General features: G+C 49.3%; 1 protein-coding gene across 2 annotated transcripts; it reads left to right on the top strand.

Annotated features, from left to right (window-relative positions):
* Nucleotides 1-6,305: 6,305 nt before the first annotated feature.
* CYP4B1 (cytochrome P450 family 4 subfamily B member 1) lies at nt 6,306-22,917 on the top strand. 2 transcript variants are annotated; one of them, XM_088022998.1, is made up of 13 exons: nt 6,306-6,485; nt 14,810-14,951; nt 15,138-15,182; nt 15,730-15,868; nt 16,384-16,429; nt 16,639-16,763; nt 17,059-17,210; nt 17,364-17,470; nt 18,412-18,602; nt 21,121-21,254; nt 22,058-22,122; nt 22,223-22,305; nt 22,734-22,917. In XM_088022998.1, the coding sequence occupies exons 1-13, from the start codon at nt 6,306-6,308 to the stop codon at nt 22,915-22,917; spliced, it is 1,593 nt and encodes a 530-aa protein (XP_087879124.1). The 2 variants fall into 2 exon arrangements, with proteins under 2 accessions (XP_087879124.1, XP_087879125.1); XM_088022999.1 differs by lacking the exon at nt 16,384-16,429 and having other exon boundaries at nt 15,730-15,857.
* Nucleotides 22,918-24,118: the final 1,201 nt, after the last annotated feature.

Below are 24,118 nucleotides of genomic sequence, written 5' to 3'. Positions count from 1 at the left end.
CTGAGGGGCACGCAACCGAGGACACTGCAGTTTATAGCAGCACAGACAGAAATGGAGCTAGTGTGGCCTGGAGAGCTCACTGAAGAACAGACTGTGATCTTTCTGCTCTGAGGCAGATGGTTGGAAACGATCTCTTCTGCTCTGACTCTGGGAAGAAACATGGAAAGCTGCCAGAGAACAAAAGTCCCCCCAAACCGGTTTTCACTGAGCCCATCCTCCCCCACAGGGGGCAGGGCAACTCTGCCCAAACAGGATTGCCTGAGTAACAGTGTGGCAGGCCCCTCCCCCAGAAGAGAGGCTGGGAGGACAAGAGCCCGACAACCCTAAGGTTCCTATAAAACTGGTGCATCTTGCTTGGGTTGATGGTCAATAATTCGGACTCTGTACATTCCCTCAACCACCCCTCAACAGAATGACTAGGAGAAGGAACCCCCAAAATAGGAAAGACCCAGAGACTGTGACTTCTGCCACAGATTTACAAATGGATGCAGATATAACCAAGATGTCAGAAATGGACTTCAGGGTAACAGTTATGAAGACAATAGCTAGAATGGAGAAATTGATTAATGGCAATATAGACTCTCTAAGGGCAGAAATGAAAGCTGAACTGGCAGAACTTAAAAATGCTATCAATGAGATCCAATCTAATCTAGATAATCTAACAGCTATGGTAATCGAGGCAGAAGGACGAATTAGTGATCTAGAAGACCAATTGATAGAAAAGAGGGAAAAAGAGGAGGCCACGGAGAAACAACTCAAAATCCATGAAAACAGAATTAGAGAAATAAGTGACGCCATGAAACGTTCCAATGTCAGAATTATTGGGATCCCTGAGGGGATGGAGAGAGAGAGAGAGGACCAGAAGATATATTTGGGCAAATCGTAGCTGAGAACTTCCCTAGTCTGGGGAAGGAAACAAACATTCATGTCCTAGAGGCAGAGGGGACCCCTCCCAAGATCAAGGAAAACAGGCCAATGCCCCGGCATATAATAGTGAACCTCGCAAATCTTAGAACCAAGAAAACCATCTTAAAGGCAGTTTGGGGGAAGAAATTCCTTACGTACAGAGGGAGGAACATCAGAATAACGTCAGACCTATCCACAGAGCCCTGGCAAGCCAGAAAGGGCACGCAAGACATATTCAGGGTACTAAATGAGAAGAACATGAAGCCAAGAATACTTTATCTGGCAAGGCTGTCATTTAGAATAGACGGAGAGATGCAGAGCTTCCAAGACTGGCAGAAACTGAAAGAATGTGTCACCACTAAGCCGGCCCTGCAAGAAATATTAAGGGGGGCTCTACAAGAGGAGAAAGACCCCAAGAGTGCTGTAGAACAGAAATTTACAGGGACTCGGGGCGCCTGGGTGGCTCAGTTGGTTAAGCGACTGCCTTCGGCTCAGGTCACGATTCCAGGGTCCTGGGAACGAGGCCTGCAACGGGCTCCCTGCTCGGCGGGAAGCCTGCTTCTCCCTCTCCCACTCCCCCCTGCTTGTGTTTCCTCTCTTGTTGTCTCTCTCTCTCTCTCTCTCTGTCCATTAAATAAATAAATAAAATCTTAAAAAAGAAATTTACAGCGACAATCTATAGAAACAAGGACTTCACAGGCAACATGATGATAATAAATTCATATCTTTCAATAATCGCCCTCAACATAAATGGCCTAAATGCTGCCATAAACGGTACAGAGTTTTAGATTGGATAAGAAAACAGGACCCAACCATATGCTGTCTACAAGAGACTCATTTTGAACCTAAAGATACATCCAGACTGAAAGTGAAGGGATGGAGATCCATCTTCCATGCCAACAGACCTCAAAAGAAAGCTGGGGTATCAATTCTTATATCAGACAAATTAGATTTTAAGCTAAAGACTGTACTTAGAGACACAGAAGGACACTATATCATTCTTAAAGGGTCTATCCAACAAGAAGATCTAACAATTATAAATATCTATGCACCCAACATGGGAGCAGCCAACTACATAAGCCAACTGTTAGCCAGAATAAAGAGTCATATTGATAATAATACTTTAATTGTAGGAGACCTCAATACTCCACTCTCAGCAATAGACAGATCATCTAAGCAGAAAATCAACAAAGAAACAAGAGCTTTGAATGACACACTGGACCAGATGGACCTCATAGATATATACAGAACATTCCACCCTACAGCAACAGAATACTCATTCTTCTCGAGCACACACAGAACTTTCCCCAGAATAGATCACATACTGGGTCACAAATCAGGTCTCAACCGATACCAAAAGACTGAGATTATTCCCTGCGTATTCTCAGACCATAAAGCTTTATTTTTTACATTTAAAAAAATTTTTTTAAAGATTTTATTTATTTATTTGAGAGAGAGAATGAGATGGAGAGAGAGAGCATGAGGGGGGGAGGGTCAGAGGGAGAAGCAGACTCCCTGCTGACAGCAGGGAGCCCGAGGCGGGACTCGATCTTGGGACTCCAGGATCATGACCTGAGCCGAGGGCAGTCGCTTAACCAACTGAGCCACCCAGGCGCCCCAGACCATAATGCTTTAAAACTGACACTCAATCACAAGAAAAAAATTTCGAAGGAATTCAAACACTTGGAAGCTAAAGGCCACTCTGCTCAAGAATGTTTGGGTCAACCAGGAAATCAAAGAACTTAAACAATTCATGGAAACCAATGAGAATGAAAACACACTGGTCCAAAACCTATGGGATATGGCAAAGGCGGGCCTAAGGGGGAAATACATAGCCATCCAAGCCTCAATCAAAACAATAGAAAAATCCTGAATTCACCAACTAACTTTACACCTTAAAGAACTAGAGAAAAAGCAACAAACGATGCCTAAGCCACGCATTAGAAGAGAAACAATTAAGATTAGAGCAGAGATCGATGAATTAGAAACCAGAAACACAGTAGATCATATCAACAAAACTAAAAGCTGGTTCTTTGAAAGAATTAATAAGGTCGATAAACCCCTGGCCAGACTTATCCAAAAGAAAAGAGAAAGGACCCAAATTAATAAAATTATGAATGAAAGGGGAGAGATCACCACTAACACCAAGGAAATAGAAACAATTATTAGAAATTATTATCAACAACTATATGCCAATAAATGAAGCAACCTGGAAGAAATGGATGCCTTCCTGGAAACCTATAAATTACCAAGACTGAAACAGGAAGAAATTGACAACCTGAATAGGCCAATAACTAGTAACGAGATTGAAGCAGTGATCAAAAACCTCCCAAAATACAAGAGTCCAGGGCCTGATGGATTCCCTGGGGAATTGTACCAAACATTCAAAGAAGAAATAATACCTATTCTCCTGCAGCTTCAAAAAATAGAAACAGAGGGAAAGCTTCCAGACTCATTCTATGAGGCCAGCATTACCTTATTCCCCAAACCAGGCAAAGACCCCATCAAAAAGGAGAATTTCATTAATTGATTGATTAATGATTAATTAATTTCATTAACTGATTAATATGGATTCCAAAATTCTCAACAAAATCCTAGGTACTATGATCCAACAATACATTAAAAGGATCATCCACCACGACCACCTGGGGTTTATCCCCGGGAAGCAAGGGTGGTTCAACATTCACATATCAATCAATGTGATAGAACACATTAATAAGAGGAGAGAGAAGAACCATATGGTCCTCTCAATTGATTCAGAAAAAGCATTTGACAAAACACGGCATCCTTTCCTGATTAAAACTCTTCAGAGTGTAGGGATAGAGGGATCATTCTTCATGTTCATAAAATCTATCTATGAAAAACACACAGCGAATATCATCCTCAATGGGGAAAAGCTGAGAGCCTTTCCCTGAAGATCAGGAACACGTCAAGGATACCCACTCTCACCGCTATTGTTCAACATAGTACTAGAAGTCCTAGCAACAGCAATCAGAAAACAAAAAGAAATAAAAGGTATTCAAATTGGCAAAGAAGAAGTCAAACTCTCTCTCTTCGCAGATGACGTGATACTTTATGTGGAAAATCCAAAAGACTCCACCCCCAAATTACTAGAACTCATACAGCAATTCAGTAACGTGGCAGGATACAAAATCAATGTACAGAAATCAGTTGCTTTCTTATACACTAACAATGCAACTGTAGAAAGAGAAATTAGAGGAACGATTCCATTTACAATAGCACCAAAAACCATAAGATACCTTGGAATAAACCTAACCAAAGAGGTGAAGGATCTATACTCTAGGAACTACAGAACACTCATGAAAGAAGTTGAAGAAGACACAAAAAGATGGAAAAACATTCCATGTTCATGGATCGGAAGAATAAACATTGTTAAAATGTCCGTGCTGCCCAGAGCAATCTATATCTTCAATGCCATCCTGATCAAAATTCCAATGACATTTTTCAAAGTGCTGGAACAAACGATCCTAAAATTTGTATGGAATCAGAAAAGACCCCGAATCTCCAAGGAAGTGTTGAAAAAGAAAAAGCTGGGGGCATCACGTTGCCCAATTTCAAGCTATATTACAAAGCAGTGATCACCAAGACAGCATGGTACTGGCCCAAAAACAGACATATAGACCAATGGAACAGAACAGAGAGCCCAGAGATGGACCCTCAGCTCTATGGTCAAATAATCTTCGACGAAGCAGGAAAAAATATGCAATGGAAAAAAGACAGTCTCTTCAATAAATGGTGCTGGGAGAATTGGACAGCTATATACAGAAGAATGAAACTCGACCATTCGCTAACACCATACACAAAGATAAACTCAAAATGGATGAAAGACCTCAATGTGAGACAAGAATCCATCAAAATTCTAGAGGAGAACCTAGGCAGTAACCTCTTCGATACTGGCCATGGCAACTTCTTTCAAGATACATCTCCAAAGGCAAGTGAAACAAAAGCGAAAATGAACTTTTGGGACTTCATCAAGATAAAAAGCTTCTGCACAGCAAAGGAAACAGTCAACAAAACAAAGAGGCAACCCTGGGAGAAGATATTTGCAAATGACACTACAGACAAAGGACTGATATCCAAGATCTATAAAGAACTTCTCAAACTCAACACCCAAAAAACAAATAATGCAGTCAAGAAATGGGCAGAAGACATGAACAGTCACTTCTCCAAAGAAGACATACAGATGGCTAACAGACACATGAAAAATGTTCATCGTCATTAGCTATCAGGGAAATCCCAGTCAAAACCACACTGAGATACCACCTTACACCAGGTAGAATGGCAAAAATTGACAAAGCAAGAAACAACAAATGTTGGAGAGGTTGTGGAGAAAGGGGAACCCTCTTACACTGTTGGAGGGAATGCAAGGTGGTACAGCCACTTGGGAAAACAGTGTGGAGGTTCCTCAAAAAATTAAAAATAGAGCTACCTTATGACCCAGCAACTGCACTACTGGCTATTTACCCCAAAGACACAGATGTAGTGAAAAGAAGGGCCATACGCACCCCAATGTTCATAGCAGCAATGTCCGCAATAGCCAAACTGTGCAAAGAGCCGAGATGCCCTTCAACAGACGAATGGATAAAGAAGATGTGGTCCATATATACAATGAAATATTACTCAGCCATCAGAAAGCCATCAGAATACCCAACTTCTGCATCAACATGGATGGGACTGGAGGAGATGATGCTAAGTGAAATAAGTCAAGCAGAGAAAGTCAATTATTATATGGTTTCACTTATTTGTGAAACATAAGGAATAGTATGGAGAGCATGAGGAGAAGGAAGGGAAAAATGGAGGGGTGGAAATCGGAGGGGGAGACGAACCATGAGAGACTATGGACTCCGAGAAACAAACTGAGGGTTTTAGAGGGTGGGGGGTGGGAGGATGGGTTAGCCCGGTAATGGGTATTAAGGAGGGCACATACTGCATGGAGCACTGGGTGTTATATGAAAACAATGAATCATGGAACACTACATCAAAAACTAATGATGTAATGTATGGTGATTAACATAACGATAAAAATTATTTAAAAAAAAGCGGGCATCATTATGCTGATGATTACACCCAGAACTGCCTTTTGTTTTCTCCTCCAAGGAACCAAGGAGGCAGACCCATTGCCTGGTTTCTTTGAAGCCCACCACTTGGTGGCTTCAGCTGAGTTTTGGGAGGAGTCAGCCAGGCTGTCTCTCTGTGGCTTGTGACTTTTGGGGCTGCTGTCTCTGTCCTTTGGAGCTCAGCCCAGCCTGGGTTTTTGCTAGCTGCAGGGTATGCCTGGGGGTGGGGGCTGGCAGGGTGCCAGGGTCCACAGTATAAAGGAGCCGGAGGGTGGCAGGAGGTACGCCAGAGCCTTGGTGGCTGCAGCTCCAGCTCCAGCCATGGTTTCTGTCTTGTTCTCCTTGAGCCTTTCCCGTCTGGGCCTGTGGGCTGCTGGATTGATCTGGATCTTAGGCTTCTTCAAGCTCATCCGTCTGCTGTTGAGGAGGCAGATGCTGGCCAGGGCTATGGACAGTTTCCCAGGTCCCCCTACCCACTGGCTCTTCGGGCACGCTCATGAGGTATGTAGAGAGGAAGGGTTGGAGAAAGAAAACAGCTTCCTTTCCTTCAGAGAATCCAGCCTCATCCCCCCTGGGCCAGGGAGGGGGTCCCTACGCTTGGACAGGGGCCTGATGTCCTGAGGGCTATAGTTTCCATCCAGCTTTCCCACCGGATCTCCCCCTTGACTCCTGCCTTCTGAGCTGTCCCTGGGAGCGGGAGCACTTGTAGCCCACTGATACCTTCTCGTCCTTCTTTGGCTCAAGATTCAGACCAAGTTCTGCTAAAGGCCCAGTGATAGCGTTGGGGAACCCCTCCCTCCCAGACAGTCCAGTAGAACTAGGCTATCTTGTTTAGAGCTTAAGCATCATCCTCTTTGTTCTGTCAGATATAAAGATTTTCATTTTAAGAAAATAAAAGTGAGAGCAGAGATGAGTGCTATTACCTTAGAGCCCTCCCTGGAGCATCTAAGTGGTTGGTGCCCCCAAAGGTGGGGTTCTCTTTGCCATGTCTCTAGGCTGGCTCAGTGCCATGGCATCTTCCTGGGTTCAGATCCTGGCTTGATCTCCTGTTACCTGGGGTGCTGGGGACCACCTTAGCACCCATTGTCAGAAACACCTCCAGCTCCCTGCCTCCATGGGATCTAGCCAAGAGCTTTCTGAACATAAGACAAGGGACACCTGTGCTGGAATCAACTGGGAGAAGCAGATTCCTTGGTCCCCCAGTCCCTGGGGATTCTAATTAACAGATTGGAACTAGTGATCTGAATTTATTTATTTATTTTAATGAAACATTTTTTCCCTTCCAGGTTTATCCATGTTGTTGCATATGGCAGAATTTCCTTCCTTAAATTAAAAAAAATTTTTTTAAAAACTAAGTGTAGTTATCATCTGTCACCATACAAAGTTATTATGATATTATTGAGTATATCCTCTAGGCTGTACTTTTCATCCCCATGACTGATTTATTTTACAACTGGAAGTTTGTACCTCTCAATCCCCCTCGCCTATTTTGCCCTTTCCTCTACTCCCCTTGCCCTCTGGAAACCACTAGTTTGTTCTCTATGTTTATGAGTCAGTTTCTCTCTCTCTTTTTTTTTAGATTTCATATGGTGAAGTCATAGTGAAATCATATAGTATTTGTTTTTCAGATAGGAACCTGAATTTAAAAACCTCTCCAAGTGTTTTGCTGTGCATCTAGGTTTGGGAACCCAGGTATAGATGCCAGAGACTAAAGCTCTTACTCCGAATACCCTTTTCCATTTCACTCTCTAGGGAATTGCCTCTCCTCCATGATTGATGCTGGGAATGAGCTTGACCTCCAGGAGAGAACTGCCCAGGCTTAATCTTGCCCCTACAAATAACTACCCTCTCAAGATGGCTTAGTAACCTACACATATCCTGGAGAAACCCAGGAAAGGAAAAGTTGGGTTAGGGTGCTGAATCAGCCCCAGGCCCTGCTCTCAAGGACCCTACTGTCTATCGGGGAAAACAGACACCAGGGCCTTTCCTGCTTCAGGTTGGGTGGGATGCTTGCATCCAGGATCTTGCATCAGCCCCATGCTCTGTATCTCAGTATTTGTCCCATTGGGTTGTCATCCTCTGTTTACTTGTTCATCTTGCTCACTAGACCGTGACCTCTGGAGGATGGAGGTCTACTCTGAATCATCCCTGTACCCTCAGGGTCCAACATAAAGCCTGGCACAGAGTGGGCATCACTGAATGAACAAACAGTGAAAGTTGGGGAGTAGGGAGGGATCTTGATAAAGGAGGCAGTGAAGGAGAAGACAAGTGGAGAGACCAGGCAGGGTTCAGGAGAGGCTTTGCTAAATACAGAAGAGGGTCACGGGAAGGTTGAGATCTGACCTTAATGAGAGTGTGAGAGGCATTTAGGGAGACCTTCAGTCCCTTGCCTCTCATATCCCTCCACTACTACTTGCCTCCACCAAAGCTAAGCTTGTCCTCAGCCCATGGGCTTCTCTAGGACAGGGACCTTGCTCCCCTACCCCATGTCAGAGCTGGCTGCCCTCCTTTCCACAGATACCCTTCCCCCCTACCTTGAGAGTGTATAGAGGGCTTGGAACACAGCTTAGCTCTGGCTTCTTGGTTCTAACACGAGAATCTGGAGAGCCTTGGCACCAAGAAGAGCAGGCAACGGCTGGAGGGGAGGTTGTTCTTGGGCCTGAAAAGTTTCCTGCGGAACCACAAGGGGCCTGACACCTCTGCATTCCTCCAGGCTTTGTCACATCTGCTCTGTCAGATCCACACCTAAGCCTGAGAAATGAGGAGGGTAGGGCTAGGGCTTGTTTTTCCAAACAAAGATGAGGTTCCCAAAAGGCAAGGTATTTGCTTATGTTCACATAGTAGCTCAGGAACTGAGTCAAGGCTGGGCACAGGATTCGTGCCTTTTCATGCAGCACATGATCCATCTGTACAAAGTGACTGCAAGTTTGATTCCTAGCCTAGTGATGGTGGGAATAGGAAAAGAAGGGTGGTGGGGGGGGCAGGGCAGAGCTGTCCATCAGGATTAACTTCTCCCTTCTTGTCTCTGGGTGCAGTCTTGGGGCCCTGGAAGCATCTACCTATCATCCTCCTCAATTCTCAAAATGGGTCCCCTTGAGGTGGGGTCATGTCTTATTCTTCCAGGGTCCCCCATCTTCTACTCTGGGGCCCAGAGAGGACTTTGCACATAGTAGGCACCCAGTCATGTTGTTGGCCTGAGGTTGGGAGGGGCCTGAGATTCTGGACTGTTGTCGGGGGAGGAGTGGAGAATGCCAGCTCCAAGCCCAGGAAAGGTGATCCTCTGAGACTGAATAGGCCTCTTGCCTGGCCCCGCTCATCGCTGGGACAGTTCCCTTGACCTTGTGCTGTGGAGTGAGGAGCCCTGGCTTGTGGTCTGGGGCTCTGGCTCATTTCTATTCAGTAGACTTTGATGGAACTATGCTTCTGCTCTGTGCTTCCCTTTCCTCATCAAACAGTATGGAGATAAGCATTTTTACCTTGTTGGGTTAGAAGAGGATCGAAAAAGATAAAGTATAGATAGGTACTTTGCAAACTGCCAGGCAGATGTCAGGTGTTAAATCCCTGTAGAGGGATTCTTCCTGCAAAACACTCTGAGGCATTTGTTTCCTTCATCCTCTTCTTTCCACCAAAACTAACCCAGTCTTTGGGAGCCAGATTAGGTTTGTCTTTTCTCAAGCAACTTGCTGATCAACAACCCTGGGTCAGGCCCTCTTCTGGGGGCAGAGGATGGAGCAATAAGACTAGAGCCAGCCCTAGAGTGAGCCGGTCTGTAGGAGAGATGGATAACACAGCATGGTGTTCCAGACCCATGGGCCCAGGCAAGGGATGCTGAAGTGAGCCCGAAAGATCTGACTGCAGCAGTCCATGGAAGGAAGGAAGGAAGGAAGGAAGGAAGGAAGGAAGGAAGGAAGGAAGGAAGGAAGGAAGAAAGGAAGGAAAGAAGGAAGGGTGGAGGATGCTACCTGTGCAGAGGCACAGAGGCACAGAGGCACAGAAAGAGCGTTGAGTGTGTAGGAATTTAATTTGTTCAACAAATATTTGTTTCTCAAGGTCTAGTACATGACTGTGCTCATAGCTCTATACTTCTGGAGTGGTGAGAGGGAGAACAAACTGGAGAGGACAAAGCTAGAAGAAGATGGGGCAGATCACATAGGACCTGGTAGGCCATGTCGAAAGTCTTTATTCTGAGTGCCTTAGGGAAACATTGAAGGGATTCAAGCCAGGGAGTGAGAAGCTCAGATTTGTGAGGTAGAAAGATCACACTGGCTTTGGGATGGTGGCTAGGTTGGCAGAGGCCAAATAGGAGGTAGACAGAGCAGGACATGGCTGAGGAAGCCATCCAAGCAGATGTTAGTGGAGTGAACAGTGAGATGGGGAGGAGTAGGAGGTAAGGCAGGCTGTCCTGGCATTGTTGGCCCAGGAGAGGCAGGCGGATGTAAGGGTGTCAGTGAGGCCCCCTGCATGCACTAGGAAAGGGAGCCACAGGAGAGCTCTGGGAGCTTTGTTAAACTGTGGTATCAACACAGCTGGATCAGAGAAGAATTTGGAAAAGTCACCAAAAGAGAGAAAAGGACTCGTCGAGCCTCAAGACTGGATGGTAACCAGGAGGAATGAATTTCTATGTCCAAGTGTAAAAATGTGGGGATCTGAGACCCAAGAAGAAAAGGCTCAGGGCTGGCAGCACTTGTGTGTCTGGGCATAGGACCCTTGGGTTCTGGATTTGGAGAGTTTCCCAGGAACTGCTCTATCTGGATTTCTTAGTTCTGGTTTGTTGATTCCAGGGTAAAAGTCACTTGGTGGACCTGCAGGGGAGAGAGGCAGCCTCCTCAGGGCATCCCCTTTGGTTCTGCCCTAAATCCTGGGGAAAACTCCATTCCATGTTTCTGGCTGGTATCAGGGTGGATGGCGGTTCCATTCCTACATATGTGAGGAAAGGCAGATGTGGGGGGACGACACACTGTGTTCATGTTTGAAAAGGCTGGGTTTGAGGGGCCAGGAGGGTGTCATGCCCAGATGTCCAGGGGATGGCTGGTCGTGTTTCCCGAGCTCAGGAGAAAGATAAACTGGGACATGCTGTCAATTTTGGAAAGAGTCTCAGGTAGATGGCAAAGGAAGCCATGGGAGTCGGTGAGAGCCTCCAGGGAGAAGGCACAGCATAAGAAGAGGCCCACGGCTGGATCTGGGGGAGCCTCAGTCTTTGATTTGCAAATAATGGATGAGGAGCAGCTGTATCAAGAGAGCTGGGAGGACATGTAGGACAGAGTTCAAAAAGAGGGGGACTTGACTGTGTCACAGCAGCTGGAAAGCCTCTGGGCTCACCCCCCAGGAGAGCGTTGGTCACATTAGCAAGAGCAGTGTTGGAGAGGTGGGGGCCGAGGAGGGAGGAAGTGAAACAGTGAGACCATTCTTTTGAGACGTTATGAAACGTGGAGGAAAATGGGGTGTTAGCTAGAGGAGGAGGCAGAACCAAGGGAGGTCTTGTTCATTTAGTGAGAGAGACTTGAGCATGTTTCAAATGCAGATGGGAAGGAGCCAGTAGAGAGGATGGGGCCTGTGATGTGGGAGAGAGAGGGGCTGACTGATGGGTGAGGTGCAAGAGGGGAAGGTTGGAATCCAAAAGGACTGGCCTTGGACAGGCCCTGAGCACCTCCTCTACTGGAACAGGAGGGAAGGTGGGGAGGCTGGGTGCAGGGCAGGTGGTCCTTCGGGTCTGATGGTTCACTTTTAGGGGCCTCTTGTCTGATGGTTTGTTTCTTCCGGGAAGTAGAGCAAGGGTAATTTGCTGGGAGCAAGGAGCAGAGGGGTAGAGGGGACGGCTGAGGAAAGAGTAGTTTTTGAGAAGCAGAGTGGCCAATGCTACGGGGCTTTCTAGAAGGTGTTTCTGCCGATCTCTGCTCAAATGTCCCCAAAGAGAAGCCTTCCCTGACCCTCCCAACTCCCTGTCTACGGTAGCAGCCCTGCCCCTTACCCTGCTTTATTTTTGTCCTAGTGTTATTGCTACCTGAAATTATATTGCTGATGTATTATTTGCTTCCTGTGTATTTCCTTTCTCCCGCTTGGAACATGAGCTTGGGGAGGGCAGGACTTTGGTTCACTACGGTTCCCCCAGGAGCTAGCATCAGGTCTGGCACTGAGAGTGGGTACTCCATGCCCACTTACTGAATGCATGAATGAACCCCTGGGAGATCCAACTCAGGGCAGCAAAACCACTCATGGGGGTGAGGACCAATGTCTGCATCCCTGTGGACTTGGGCACTTCTTGGGCCCATGCCCTCCTGCCTTCTTAGGTGTCTGGATGCTTCCCTGAGCTCCCCACAACCTGGTCATCCCTGGGGCTGGAGCTCATCCTTGGTGCTGAAGACAGGGAGGTGTTGGGCGCATTGTATAGGCTTTGGAACTGAAAGACATGGACTTGTGAGGGTTGTGTGACTTTCGTAGGGCCCACCATCGCTTGTTAGCCAATGTGCGGTGGCTAGGAGAGTCATCGGGACCCGTGTTAGCCTCACCCAAAGGCCCTCTGCTCCTTCTCTTGAGCCAGGGGTCCCTTCTGAGTCACATATATTCACTTGTACACTTGTGGTAGTACACTTGTCTCTGAAAGGGAGGATGGAGAATGAAGTTGCCTATTTGTCACTAGGATTGGGAGGAAATCATCTGTCTGCCCCTTGGAGCTCCCAGTGGTTCCCTCCAGGCTCCCAATGGCTCTCTGCTTTACCCCATAGAGTTTGTGTAAAGGGAGCCCATTTTTTAAAACTGATTTTTTATGGTTATTTCAGAGATGCCGCCTCATCTCAGCTGTTGTTGGTTCTTCCCGGTAGTTGCTCCTCACGCTTTAGCTTTGGATACACGGCTTTGCGGCCCTTGACACTGGCTGGGGCTTATGCACACCCTGAGTGCTGCTCAATTTTGTGGGGAGGGGCAGTGCCCACAAGGTGGGATAAGGGAGGACTGAGACTAGAGCACCCACGGGCACCTACGGATGTCCATCCCGGAGGGGAGCAGATCTGAGGAATCCCAGGACTTCCCTGGTCAGTGGGAGCCCAGGAGGCCCCAGAAAGCAGGGTGGACACTAATGGACAAGGCCACATGCACTTACCAGGTTTCCAGGGGAACGGAGATGGGGGGTATAACCCAAGCTCAGCTTCCCATGTGACTTGGGACAAGGTTAGGTTAATCCTTTACCCAGAGGTGGAAGTAGCTTAGGGAATGTTCAGAGCTAATTCTTTAGTGCAGTGTGGGGGCATTTGGAAGTAGGATATGGCAGGAGATGCGGGGAGGAGGAAGATGTGGGGAAAGGTAGACTAGAAGGGGAGGGAACGTCGAGTCAAGGGCTTACCTTGTGCAGGATCCAGTGCCAAGCCCATCCATACAACGTATCAGCGAAGGGCTTTAAACGCCGCGTGACCTCAACTAATAACACGGGCCCTGCGTGATTTAATTAATGTCAAAATAATCTTATAAGGTAAGTTATCATCCCCATCTTACAGATGAGAAGAGTAAGATTCAGAGAGCCTAAAGATCTTGTCCAAGTTCACACATCTAAAAAATAGAGGAAATCAATATTCAAATGCAGATCTTCCAAGCTCCAAAGATTGCAGTCTGTGAAGTCAACTTTCCTGGGTTCACATCCCAGCTCTCTTACCAGTCATGACTCTACCTCCTCATAAACTCTAGAGCTCAGACCTTATTCTGAGACTGACGGGAAAACCACAGATGGGTTTTAAGTGTATCTCTGAAAGACTCCCTCTGAATAGGGGAAAATGGGTAAATAAATAATGGTACATAACAACAGTGGAATACTGTGCAATTAAAGTAATTAAAAATATCGAAGGGCAGTTAAATGCACTAGTTTGACAAGAAGGACAAGATACATTAAACAAAAAACAACACCGGTTTCATCAAAGTATTTAGTGTATACTCCATTTATGGGAAACACCGCTGGGTGAGTAGATGTGGTGAGAAAACCCATCAAAGAGCACACACTACCCTCTGGATGATCTCCAGCCTCATCTCAGGCCACCGTCCCCCCAGGTGGCAGCTTCTGGATGACACCACTACTTTTTCCTGCCCCGGAGCTTTGGTGCTTGTTGTTTGCTCTACCGGGAATGCTGTCCCTTGCTCTTTGCACTACCAGCTGCTTGTCATCCTCCGGGTTTCACCTTGAATGTCCTCTCCAACCAGGGGCCATCCCCGATCTCCCTCTCTAAGCAGATTCTCCCTGCTAGTCTCTCTCATAGCACTGTCTGCTTCCTTCTTAGCACTAACTACTGGGTGTATTCACACTCCTTGATGGTTTAGTTGAATATAATTGGTCTGCCCCCCATGGAATGAAAGGGTAGGACCAGGTCTGCCTCATGCCGTGAGACGTGTAGACAGTACCCTGCACATAATAGGTCCTCAAGAAAAATGTGTCCAGTGACGTAACAGGGGCAGAATTGAGCAGATTTCTGCATTGCACAGCAAGCTGGTGTTACCACTCTCATGAAAACAGCTTTAATGCCAAAAGAAATCTCTTTCTCGGAGCAGCATAGACAGAGGGCTGATGATAGGAACCAGATGGAAGCAGGCTGGCCAGCTTGTGGTTGTTGAGCTCACCCAGGTACAGCAAGAGGGTGGCTTGGACTTATAGTGGTGTCTCTGGGGCTGGAGAGGGGCTGACCCCAGAGACGTATAGGACTGTGACTGGCTGGGAGAGGGATGCAGGAGGAGGGAAGGACGCTCCCAGGGTCTATCTGGGCAGCCCCCTGCCTTCCTTGCTCAGGAACTTAGGGCCTGGCTGGTGACAGTGTGTTCCTGAGTATCGTGGTCTTGTGTCACCATTTCAGATCCAGCGGACAGGGAGCCTGGACAGGGTGGTGTCCTGGGCCCACCAGTTCCCTTATGCCCACCCACTCTGGCTTGGACCGTTCCTTGGCTTCCTGAACATCTATGAGCCCGACTACGCCAAAGCTGTGTACAGCCGAGGGGGTGAGGACTCCCAGGAGAGGGTGGGGCTCCCTGAGAGCAAAGGGCTCAGGGTTCCAAGCGGGAAGGAATCCTGGGGCCTGCACCTTAAGTCTGGGCACCTGAGGTCCTATTGATCCTGTTGATCAATAAGCCTCCTCTGGGCATCTGCTTGTTTCTGCATGACCCGATCTTCTCTTTCGCCTACAGATCCTAAGGCTGCGGATATGTATGACTTCTTCCTCCAGTGGATTGGTGAGTGGACACCTGCCTTCCCTGCCCTTGGTGCCAGGTTACCAGGATCCTTCCCTGTCCCATCGCTCTCTGCCTTGTGCTCCCTCAGTCTGTTATCTCATCTGGGACCACCTGGCTCCCAAGTGTCCCTCCTAAGCTTAGCTGCCCTGTGGGGAGACAGGGGAAGAGGCAAGAGAGCTCCCAGCTGGCTGGGGAAGTGGGGTTCAGGTACCTTCTCCTCCTGGGTATACCTTCTTCCCTAGAAAGGCAGAGCCAGGGCTCTGGAAGATACGTGAGTGTGAGGAAGAGCTTTCTGGAATCGGCAGCGCTGGAGTGGGTTCCCAGGAGATTGTATCGGTGGTGTGGGCCAGGAAAAAGCCTGAGGAGGGGAGCGGTGGTAGGGCCAGGGCTGGTGTCGCCAGAGGCTGCAAGGCTGGGTGGCTGGAAGGCAGAGCTGTGTTGGGACGTGCAACCGGGCAAGGAGGACTGGGGTGGGCGCCCCAGGCTGCCAGGGGCGGGGCAGGGTGGCGTGCACTGGCCAGCTTTCCCTCTGCCATCTCTTCCCCAGGGAAAGGCCTGTTGGTGCTCCAAGGGCCCAAGTGGTATCAGCACCGCAAGCTGCTCACACCTGGCTTCCACTACGATGTGCTGAAACCCTACGTGGCTGTGTTCGCCAACTCCACGCACGCTATGCTGGTGAGCTCCCAGTGCCAGGCTCTTGGAGGCTGAGGCTGCTGCACCAGCCCCTCCCACCTCCAGTTTTCCCTGGGGAAGGGCCATGAGGAGATTTGCTAAGTTCGAGGCCCGTTCTGCCTGCAGTTGCAGGGCCAAGCCTTGCTGTACCCGACACCAGGTGCTGAGGTTCCAAGTGGCCGGGCAGCCCTGCCCTTATGTCTACTGGGAGACCCAGGCCTCCCTCTTCCTAGGTTGAAGGCCTCTGTGAGGCCCCAGTAAGGCTCCTCCTGTAGCAGCCTGGAGGGAGGCCTATATTTGAGAATATTAGAAAGGTCGTTCACATCTGAGAAGCGCTTCCTCCTCATTGTCTGCCTACCACAACTGCCTAAAATAATGTCGTTAGCAACTCAGCTCTGAAAGGGATGCCAAAGGTCAGGGCTCAGGCTCTGAGTCTCAGGTCTGGGTCATCCCCAGAAGTTACCCGGGCTCGTCAGTCCCCTTGGAGAAAACTCCTCCCCAGCATCCCTGCAGGCCTGATCGTGTACAGGCTGTGCTGGGAAGATCCCCACCTCTCAGCTCTCCTCTTCCCTGAGGTAGGCTGCCTGGCTCAGTGTCTGTGTGTGCTGTGCGGGCCTGCCTCCTGGCCCACCCTAGCCTGAAGCCCTTGCCTCCACATTCCAGCGGGGCGGAGGCCAGGCCAGGGACTTGGTGCATGGGGGAAAGGACAGGTTGTTGGTCCTTGAGGGCAGGGGTTCAGTGCCCAGCTGACCCCCTGACATTACCCTCCATCTCTGCGCTCCAGGACAAGTGGGAGGAAAAGGCTCGTGAGGATAAGAGCTTTGACATCTTCTGTGATGTGGGCCACATGGCACTGGACTCACTCATGAAGTGCACCTTTGGCAAAGGAGACGGCGGTCTGGGCCACAGGTCGGGGGGTACTTGGGGCTGACCACCGTCTCCACCCAGGCCGGCTCAGAGGAGAGTTGGCAGGACTCCAGGGCCCTGGTCTGAGAGGTTATGGGGTCCTGCCCTAGGGAGCCCCAGCTTGGGCGGGGGGTGGGGGGAGCTGGGCCTTGCGCATGGTGGGGAGACAAATTCTGCCTTTAGTGGGGAGGCTTAATGGCAGGGAGAGGGAGGGCAGGAAGCACTGTGGTTGGGGAGAGCCCCAGGCTCTGCCCTGGGTCAGGGTCTGAGCCCCCCTCCCTGCTCTTCCTCTGTGCAGGGGCTGTAGCTACTACTCGGCCATCAGCGAACTCACTCTGCTGATGCAGGAGCGCACTGAGTCCTTCCAGTACCATAACGACTTCATCTACTGGCTCACCCCACATGGTCGCCGCTTCTTGCGGGCCTGCCAGGCAGCCCACGACCACACAGGTGGGCCTTTCCCGCAGGGCCCACCCATAGGAAGTCCAGGGCCTAGTCTAGCCCCTTCAGGCCCCTCTGGGACCTCTGCCATTGCAGGATCTCTGTCCCCCTTTGGGTAGAGGATGGGTCCCCAGGCAATGACACTCTGTGCTCCTGGCCCAGACCAGATCATCAGGGAACGAAAGGCAGCCCTGCAGGATGAGAAAGAGCAGCAGAAGATCCAGAGCCAGAGGCACCTGAACTTCCTGGACATTCTTCTGGGGGCTCAGGTGAGTGAGGACACAGTTGGCCACCCCCAACTGAGAACTTGTCCCAGAGGGCTCTTCAGACCATTTTCCTGGGACAGGGCTCACTGGACAGCAGCAGGGGCTGTTAAGCATTTCCCTCCTTTTTCCCCAGCAAATAGGACCTGCCCCTTGTCTTTGACAAAGCACATCAACAAAGGCTCAGAGATGGCAAGGTGCCGGTTTTGGCTGGCTGTGGCACTGGGGCAAGATGTAGGGAGACCAGGTCACATGCTAGAAGTCCTAAAGACCAATTCTAGACTTCTTTTTTTTTCTTAGAGAGGGAGAGGAGGGTAGAGGTGGGGGGGAGGGGCAGAGGGAGAGGGAGAGAAAGAATCCTAAGCAGGCTCTACGCCCAGCACAGAGCGGGATGCGGGTTCCATCTCACCACCCTGAGATCATGACCTGAGCCAAAATCAACCGACTGAGCCATGCAGGTGCCCACCAATTCTAGACTTCTAAGACTGAAGACTCTTAGAATCTTAGATGTCATTCATTCATTCCGTCATTCATTCATTCCTTTATTCATCCACTCTCCAAACTCACTAACCCCTACCCTGTGTTAGTTCCCATGCAGAAGATGAGAAAGACCTGGCTTTGCCCTCCGGATATTTACAGTCTAGTGGAGGAGACAGGAGGTGGTCTTTGACAATGACCTCTCCTCTGCCAGGTGGCATTCTGAGCAGAATTGACAGTTAGGGCTGGGTAAGGTCACAGGTTGCTTGGACAGAGAGATCATGGAAGGTTTCCTGCAGTAGGAGGCATCCAAGCTGTGCCTGGGAGGACTGATAGGAATCTAGGGAAGGTCTCAAACGCCAGCCTGAGAAGGAGCTTTCCTTCCCTCCCTCGGACCTTCATGTTATGAGGTCTTCTTGATACCTATCTCACATGCCTTGGGCTGTCCCATCATGCCTTCCCTAACCCAGGATGAAAATGGGATCAAGTTGTCAGACGCAGATCTCCGGGCTGAGGTGGACACATTCATGTTTGAAGGCCATGACACCACCACCAGTGGCATCTGCTGGTTTCTCTACTGCATGGCCCTGCACCCTGAGCACCAGCATTGTTGTCGGGAGGAGGTCTGTGAGATCCTTGGGGACCGGGATTCCTTCCAGTGGTGAGTGAGGCTGCCAGTGAGCCCAGTCGGTCCTTCTTCCCTGTCCCAGGGATGCACTGTGCCTGTGCTCCCCGTGTCATCTTCAGGTGATGCAGGGCCATCCTGGAAACCAGGTGAGGGTGGTGGCAGTTGTCTTGTTCCCTCTAGTGCTGTGGCTTTTGGGGGGACCTCTGTGGATACACCCCTGAGCCCATTCTCCCACAGTGGAGCTCTTTTCAGGTGTCAGCCTCCTGTTGACACCTCATAGATAGGAATCCGGGTGACTTCCCCAGATTCCTATCTGTCTTCCCAGGCACAGCTTGGATGCCTCCTACTCCAGGAAACCTTCCCTGATCCCTCTGCCCAAGTGATCTGTGACCTTTTTGTGTGTTGATTTCTTCTGCTGGTAGAACCTGACTGCCCCTCTGGGTTGCTAGATGGAACAGTGGGCGGTGGGAGAGAGAGAGAGAGAGGAGGGAATTGGGCAAGAATATAGATGGGAGGGGCGCCTGGCTGGCTCAGTCATTAGGCGTCAGCCTTCGGCTCAGGGTCCTGGGATCGAGCCCCGCGTCGGGCTCCCCGCTCAGCGGGAAGCCTGCTTCTCCCTCTCCCACTCCCCCTGCTTGTGTTCCTGCTCTCGCTATCTCTCTCTCTGTCAAATAAATAAATAACATCTTTAAGAAAAAAATAGAATATAGCTGGGGTACCTGGGGAGCTGACCACCCCCCCACCCCCTGGCCAACCTGCTTTTGGATGGCCATGTGCCGCCTCTAGACTCCTCTGGTGAAGAAGAAAAGGCTGTTTTCCAAACTCCATCCCTTAAAATCGTTCGATTGCTCTCTGTTTCTTGGTTCAAATTTGAACTCATTGACATGACACCGAGTGATGCTGACCTCTCGGGAGCGTGCTTGATCTCTGGGCCTCCCCTGCAGTCCCTTCTTTCCCTACGTCCTCCCCTCAGGCCTTGGCCTCCCGTCACACACCTGACCTTTCTCTCTGGCTCCTGTGTTACCCTCCAGTATAGGGTTTGGTACACAACACAGCACAGAAAAGGCTCAGTCGATGCGAGAGATTTTGGATTCACCTGAGGGAGACTGACCTTTAATTTCAGGATCTGAGATCTGACATCTCCACCACCCGTTTTTATTGGCCGGATGTTGGAAACCTCCCAGTGTGTCCAGCCAACTGCCAGTGCTTCTGGGGTTGCGTGTGGGGAGAGGAGGAGAAGGAGCTAACGTGCTGCCTGCCCTTGGGATGTTTTTAGAAAGACAAACTCAACAACCAAAAATCTAGAGAAAACCACAGAATGAAGTAAGACTGAGAAGCCCTGTGTTGAGAGCAGAGGACTCAGAAGGGGTGGAGCTTGAGCTGGCTTTCCAAGGAGGGGTGAAACTCAGATAAGCAAAGGAAGAGAGAAATGGGCATTCCAGATTAGGTAAGGACAGGAACACCACCGGGAGGCGGGGTATTAAAATATTTATCTATGTTATTTTCACTTCATTTCATCTAGAACTTGAAGCAACTTCAAGGACACTTACTCAATACTATAGTAAAACACAAAGGAAAGAATGAGTCCTGGTGTATAATACTTTGTTTGTTAATGCTAATTGAAAATCTCTTCTCCCAGTTTGTAACCTGGCATTTCATCTCCTCTATGGTGTCTTTTTTAAGATTTTATTTATTTATTTTGGAAAGAACTGAGTGAGTGAGAGAGAAAGAGAGAGCACAAGGAGCAAGAGAGGCAGAGGGAGAGGGAGAAGCAGACTCCCTGCTGAGCAGGGAGCCTGATGTGGGGCTTGATCCTGGGATCACGACGTGAACTGAAGGCAGATGCTTAACCAACTGAGCCACCCAGGCATCCCTCTAAGGTGTCTTTTGATGAATACAAGTTCCCAGTTTTCATAAAGTCAAGTATATCTAAAAAAAAAAAAAAAAATTGAAGACTAGGTGGAAAAGCCCTAGGGTTTGGGGCTCTGTAATAAAGTGCTGCTCAATAGTCATGACTGGACCACACTTGGGACTGAGTTTCCTGGTGGCAAAGGGGAAAAAAGAAACATAATTTTTGTTTTTCACCTGAGCTTGTCATTGTTTATGCACTTATTAGTTCATTCAACCAATGTATACCAGCCCCTGTTTTTTTCTACCTCAGTTCCATACGGGAAACCAAGTGGAACCTAAAGAATTATTCCTTGTGGTATTCTGTGGGGCCTTATGAGACACAGGAGTGACTTTGTCTTGATGGCTGGGTGCACATACAGCTCTAGGGTCCTGTGTCTTCCCTTCCTAGCAGCGAAGATGAGGGAGAGATGGAGAAAAATGGAGCCAGAAAAAAAGAAAAAAAAAAAAAAAGGAAAACTGGAGCCAGAGAGCCGGAGTGGCTACCCTATGTCCAATCTGGTCTGGGCACTTGGAGCACTTGTGTCCTTCTCACTATTGGATGTGTGATGGTGGTTAAGAGGGGAAGTGGGGCTGGAGGCTGCCTTCCCGTGGAAGTCCCTTGCTCCCCATCCCCAGAAAGGTCTGGTTGTACTGCTGGCAGGGATGATCTGGGGAAGATGACCTACTTGACCATGTGCATCAAGGAGAGCTTCCGCCTCTACCCACCCGTGCCCCAGGTGTACCGCCAGCTCAGCAAGCCTGTCAACTTTGTGGATGGCCGCTCCCTACCAGCAGGTGAGTTGGAGTGGATTTGGGGGTGGAACTGGAGTCCTTGTGGATGTTTCTCTGATAGTCTCTGTGCCTTTGGTCAAATCTTTGCACCAGTGGGGAAGAGCTCAGGCTTTGTGTTTGGCCTGGGTCCAAATCCTGGTTCTACAATGGATGGGTAAATCCTTCTACCTCGAGCCTCTGTTTCCTCTTTTGTAAAATGGGGGTAAGAAGAGTATTGGCCTGACAAGGTTGTTGTCAGGATTAAAGAGACAGTATTTATCAGGGCTGTCAGGTGCCACCATGTAAGTTGTGCGCTGAACAACTTCAGGAGGCACCATTCACATAGACTATGATGATGTGTGGTACACGACCTATACAACTGTATGTAGTAGCTTTGTAAGGAGTGTTTAACTCTGTATCTGGCACACAACACGCACCCAGTGAACGGTAGATGTATATGTTACTATTAATAGCGTAATGTCATGAACAGCAACTTCCTTCAATTATTTGAAAGCACAAAGTGTTATAATAGACCTTGCCTGTCCTACCTCACAGTGAGGTAGGTTCAGTCCTCCTTTTTTTCTCTCACCATTCCAGAAATGTCTGTGTTAGGTGCTCTGTCTGGTGCTGGGGCTAGAGGAAGTAGATATGATGATCATCAAAAGCACTTTGATGTCATGAGGGTGGTCATGAACCCTCAATCACTGGCAATGCTCAGGCAGGGGCTGGTGCCCAGTTAGGAGGACACTAGGGATTCTGGCCCTGTGATGAGGTGGGTGAGGCTATCTCAGGACCACCTAGGTACCAGGCCTTTGCTCTGCCCACAGGCAGCCTGATCTCTCTGCACATCTATGCCCTCCATAGGAACAGCGCAGTGTGGCCTGACCCTGAGGTACCACGTCCCTGGGCCTGGAGGTCAGATGGGGTGGGAGGCTATGGAGATCACCCTTCCCAGGGCCTGGCAGATATTTAAGCAAGGCTTATCCTCTCAGGTCTTTGACCCTCTACGCTTTTCCCCTGAGAATGTGGCCACACGCCACCCCTTCGCCTTCATGCCCTTCTCTGCTGGGCCCAGGTAAGGAGAGGCCCAACATCCCCAGGCCCCCAGGACTGGGGAGGGGAGAATGGAGGATGTTGTGGGGAAAGCATCATTTGAGAAACTCTGTGGTAAGGGGGCTGCCACTGGGTTTTTGATGATCCTAAAGTGAGGGAAGTTCCAGGGATCTTCTTCTTGCCATTAGCATATTCATGTCCCTGGCAGGTGGTGGGCTGGCTGAGTCATTCCAAGAGAGGCCCCCAAACTGGAATTCCCAATGTGAATCTTCTCAGTCTGGGACCCTCACTGTGCTCCCAAGATCTGTTTCCTAAGCCACAGCTCAATCAACCGATCAGCTAATTATTCATCCACAAACAGTTATTGGTTTTTGTTGGCCACTAAGAACCCTGGATTTGCTCACTCTGGACACCCCATAGCCTGATACCACCTTGTGCTACTCACGGTAGGAACTGCATTGGGCAGCAGTTTGCCATGAATGAGATGAAGGTGGTCACGGCCCTCTGCTTGCTCCGCTTTGAGTTTGCCCTGGACCCCTTGCGGCCCCCCATCAAGATGCCCCAGCTGATCCTGCGCTCCAAGAATGGCATCCACCTCCGCCTGAAATCGCTGCGCCCAGGCTCTGGGAAGTAGCTCTGCAGAGAATAGGGTCCCAGACACCCAGACACTGCCCTCCCAAGGCTAGATTATAGAATAGCTGTGGCTCCCTGTCTTTGGGAGGCTTGTAGTTTAGATGGGGAGCAGGCACCCACATAAACAAGCACCTGGAGGGCAGTGCCATGCAAGCATGTCTGTCTGGAAATGCTTCGTATACATGTATTCTAGAGCTCATCCATTCATTCCACAAACACGCGGTGAGCACCTACTTGCTTCTAGAATCTTCCTTTCTCTCCCATAATTGGCAGTCTTTCTAGAAGGTAGCAGAAACTTACATGCCAGCTGTGGTGACACAATGAACACAATGGAAGTTGTGTCTTGGGCTTCATGATTGTGATCAGGCAGTCATCCACTCCACATGAAAGAAAGATGGCTTTGGGGGTTTGCCCCTTCACTGAGATGTATTTCTCTGCTTAACTGTGTGTGCATGTGTGTAATATAATAGACATGAGGTAAAATTGCATAAATAAAAACTGTACAGGACAATTAATTTCTAAAGCAAATTCCCAGGTAACCACCACTGAAATCAAGGAATATGGAGTATGGTTTCCCCAGGCGTATCTTCTGCCCCTCCTGAGGCAGGTCTCTGTAACATTCCTGCCATTGTCAGCATCTATGCCACAGTCTCCCAGTGTTCTGGGTGTTCAGGCTTTTGCTGAGGAAGGTGGCCGAGTGGCATTAAAGGGGGGCTTCCTGGAAGACACGGTGCTTGAATCAAGCTTGAGGCAGGTGAGGTACAAAGGTGCAAAGAATGACATTGGGGGAGGGCCTCAGGCTGGGGCCAAGTGATGAATTAGAGATTCTTCTTCAGTAGTTCCTGCAGCAGCTGCCTGATGGCTGGGGTCCTGTGTAACTCTAGGGTTCAAGGTCTAAGGCCACTAGTGGGTTCTAATCCAGGAATTAGACAATATTGGAAGAGAGGACACTGGAGACTAAGGGGCAGGATAAGAGAGGGGAATTCTAGCCCTGGGACTTGGGGATGTCCTTATGTTGCCCTGGGGATGTACCATCTGGAGATACATCCTTCCTGCTATTGACACTTCCCCTCTTAGAAGAAGGCCACAGCCTTGGAAGTGTGGCTATGGGCCACCTGCTCACTCCTGCGAAGCCCTGTCAACACCCAGACCTCCTTGCCCACCTGAGACTGGGATGCAGAGGCCTCAGCCACAGTGTCACC

This window comes from Eumetopias jubatus, unplaced genomic scaffold, assembly GCF_037043125.1.
Source record: "Eumetopias jubatus isolate StellerSeaLion01/CBP00866 unplaced genomic scaffold, mEumJub1_p1.0 scaffold_4, whole genome shotgun sequence".
Taxonomy (NCBI): Eukaryota; Metazoa; Chordata; class Mammalia; order Carnivora; family Otariidae; genus Eumetopias; species Eumetopias jubatus.
This window is presented reverse-complemented; position numbering and strand designations above follow the sequence as displayed.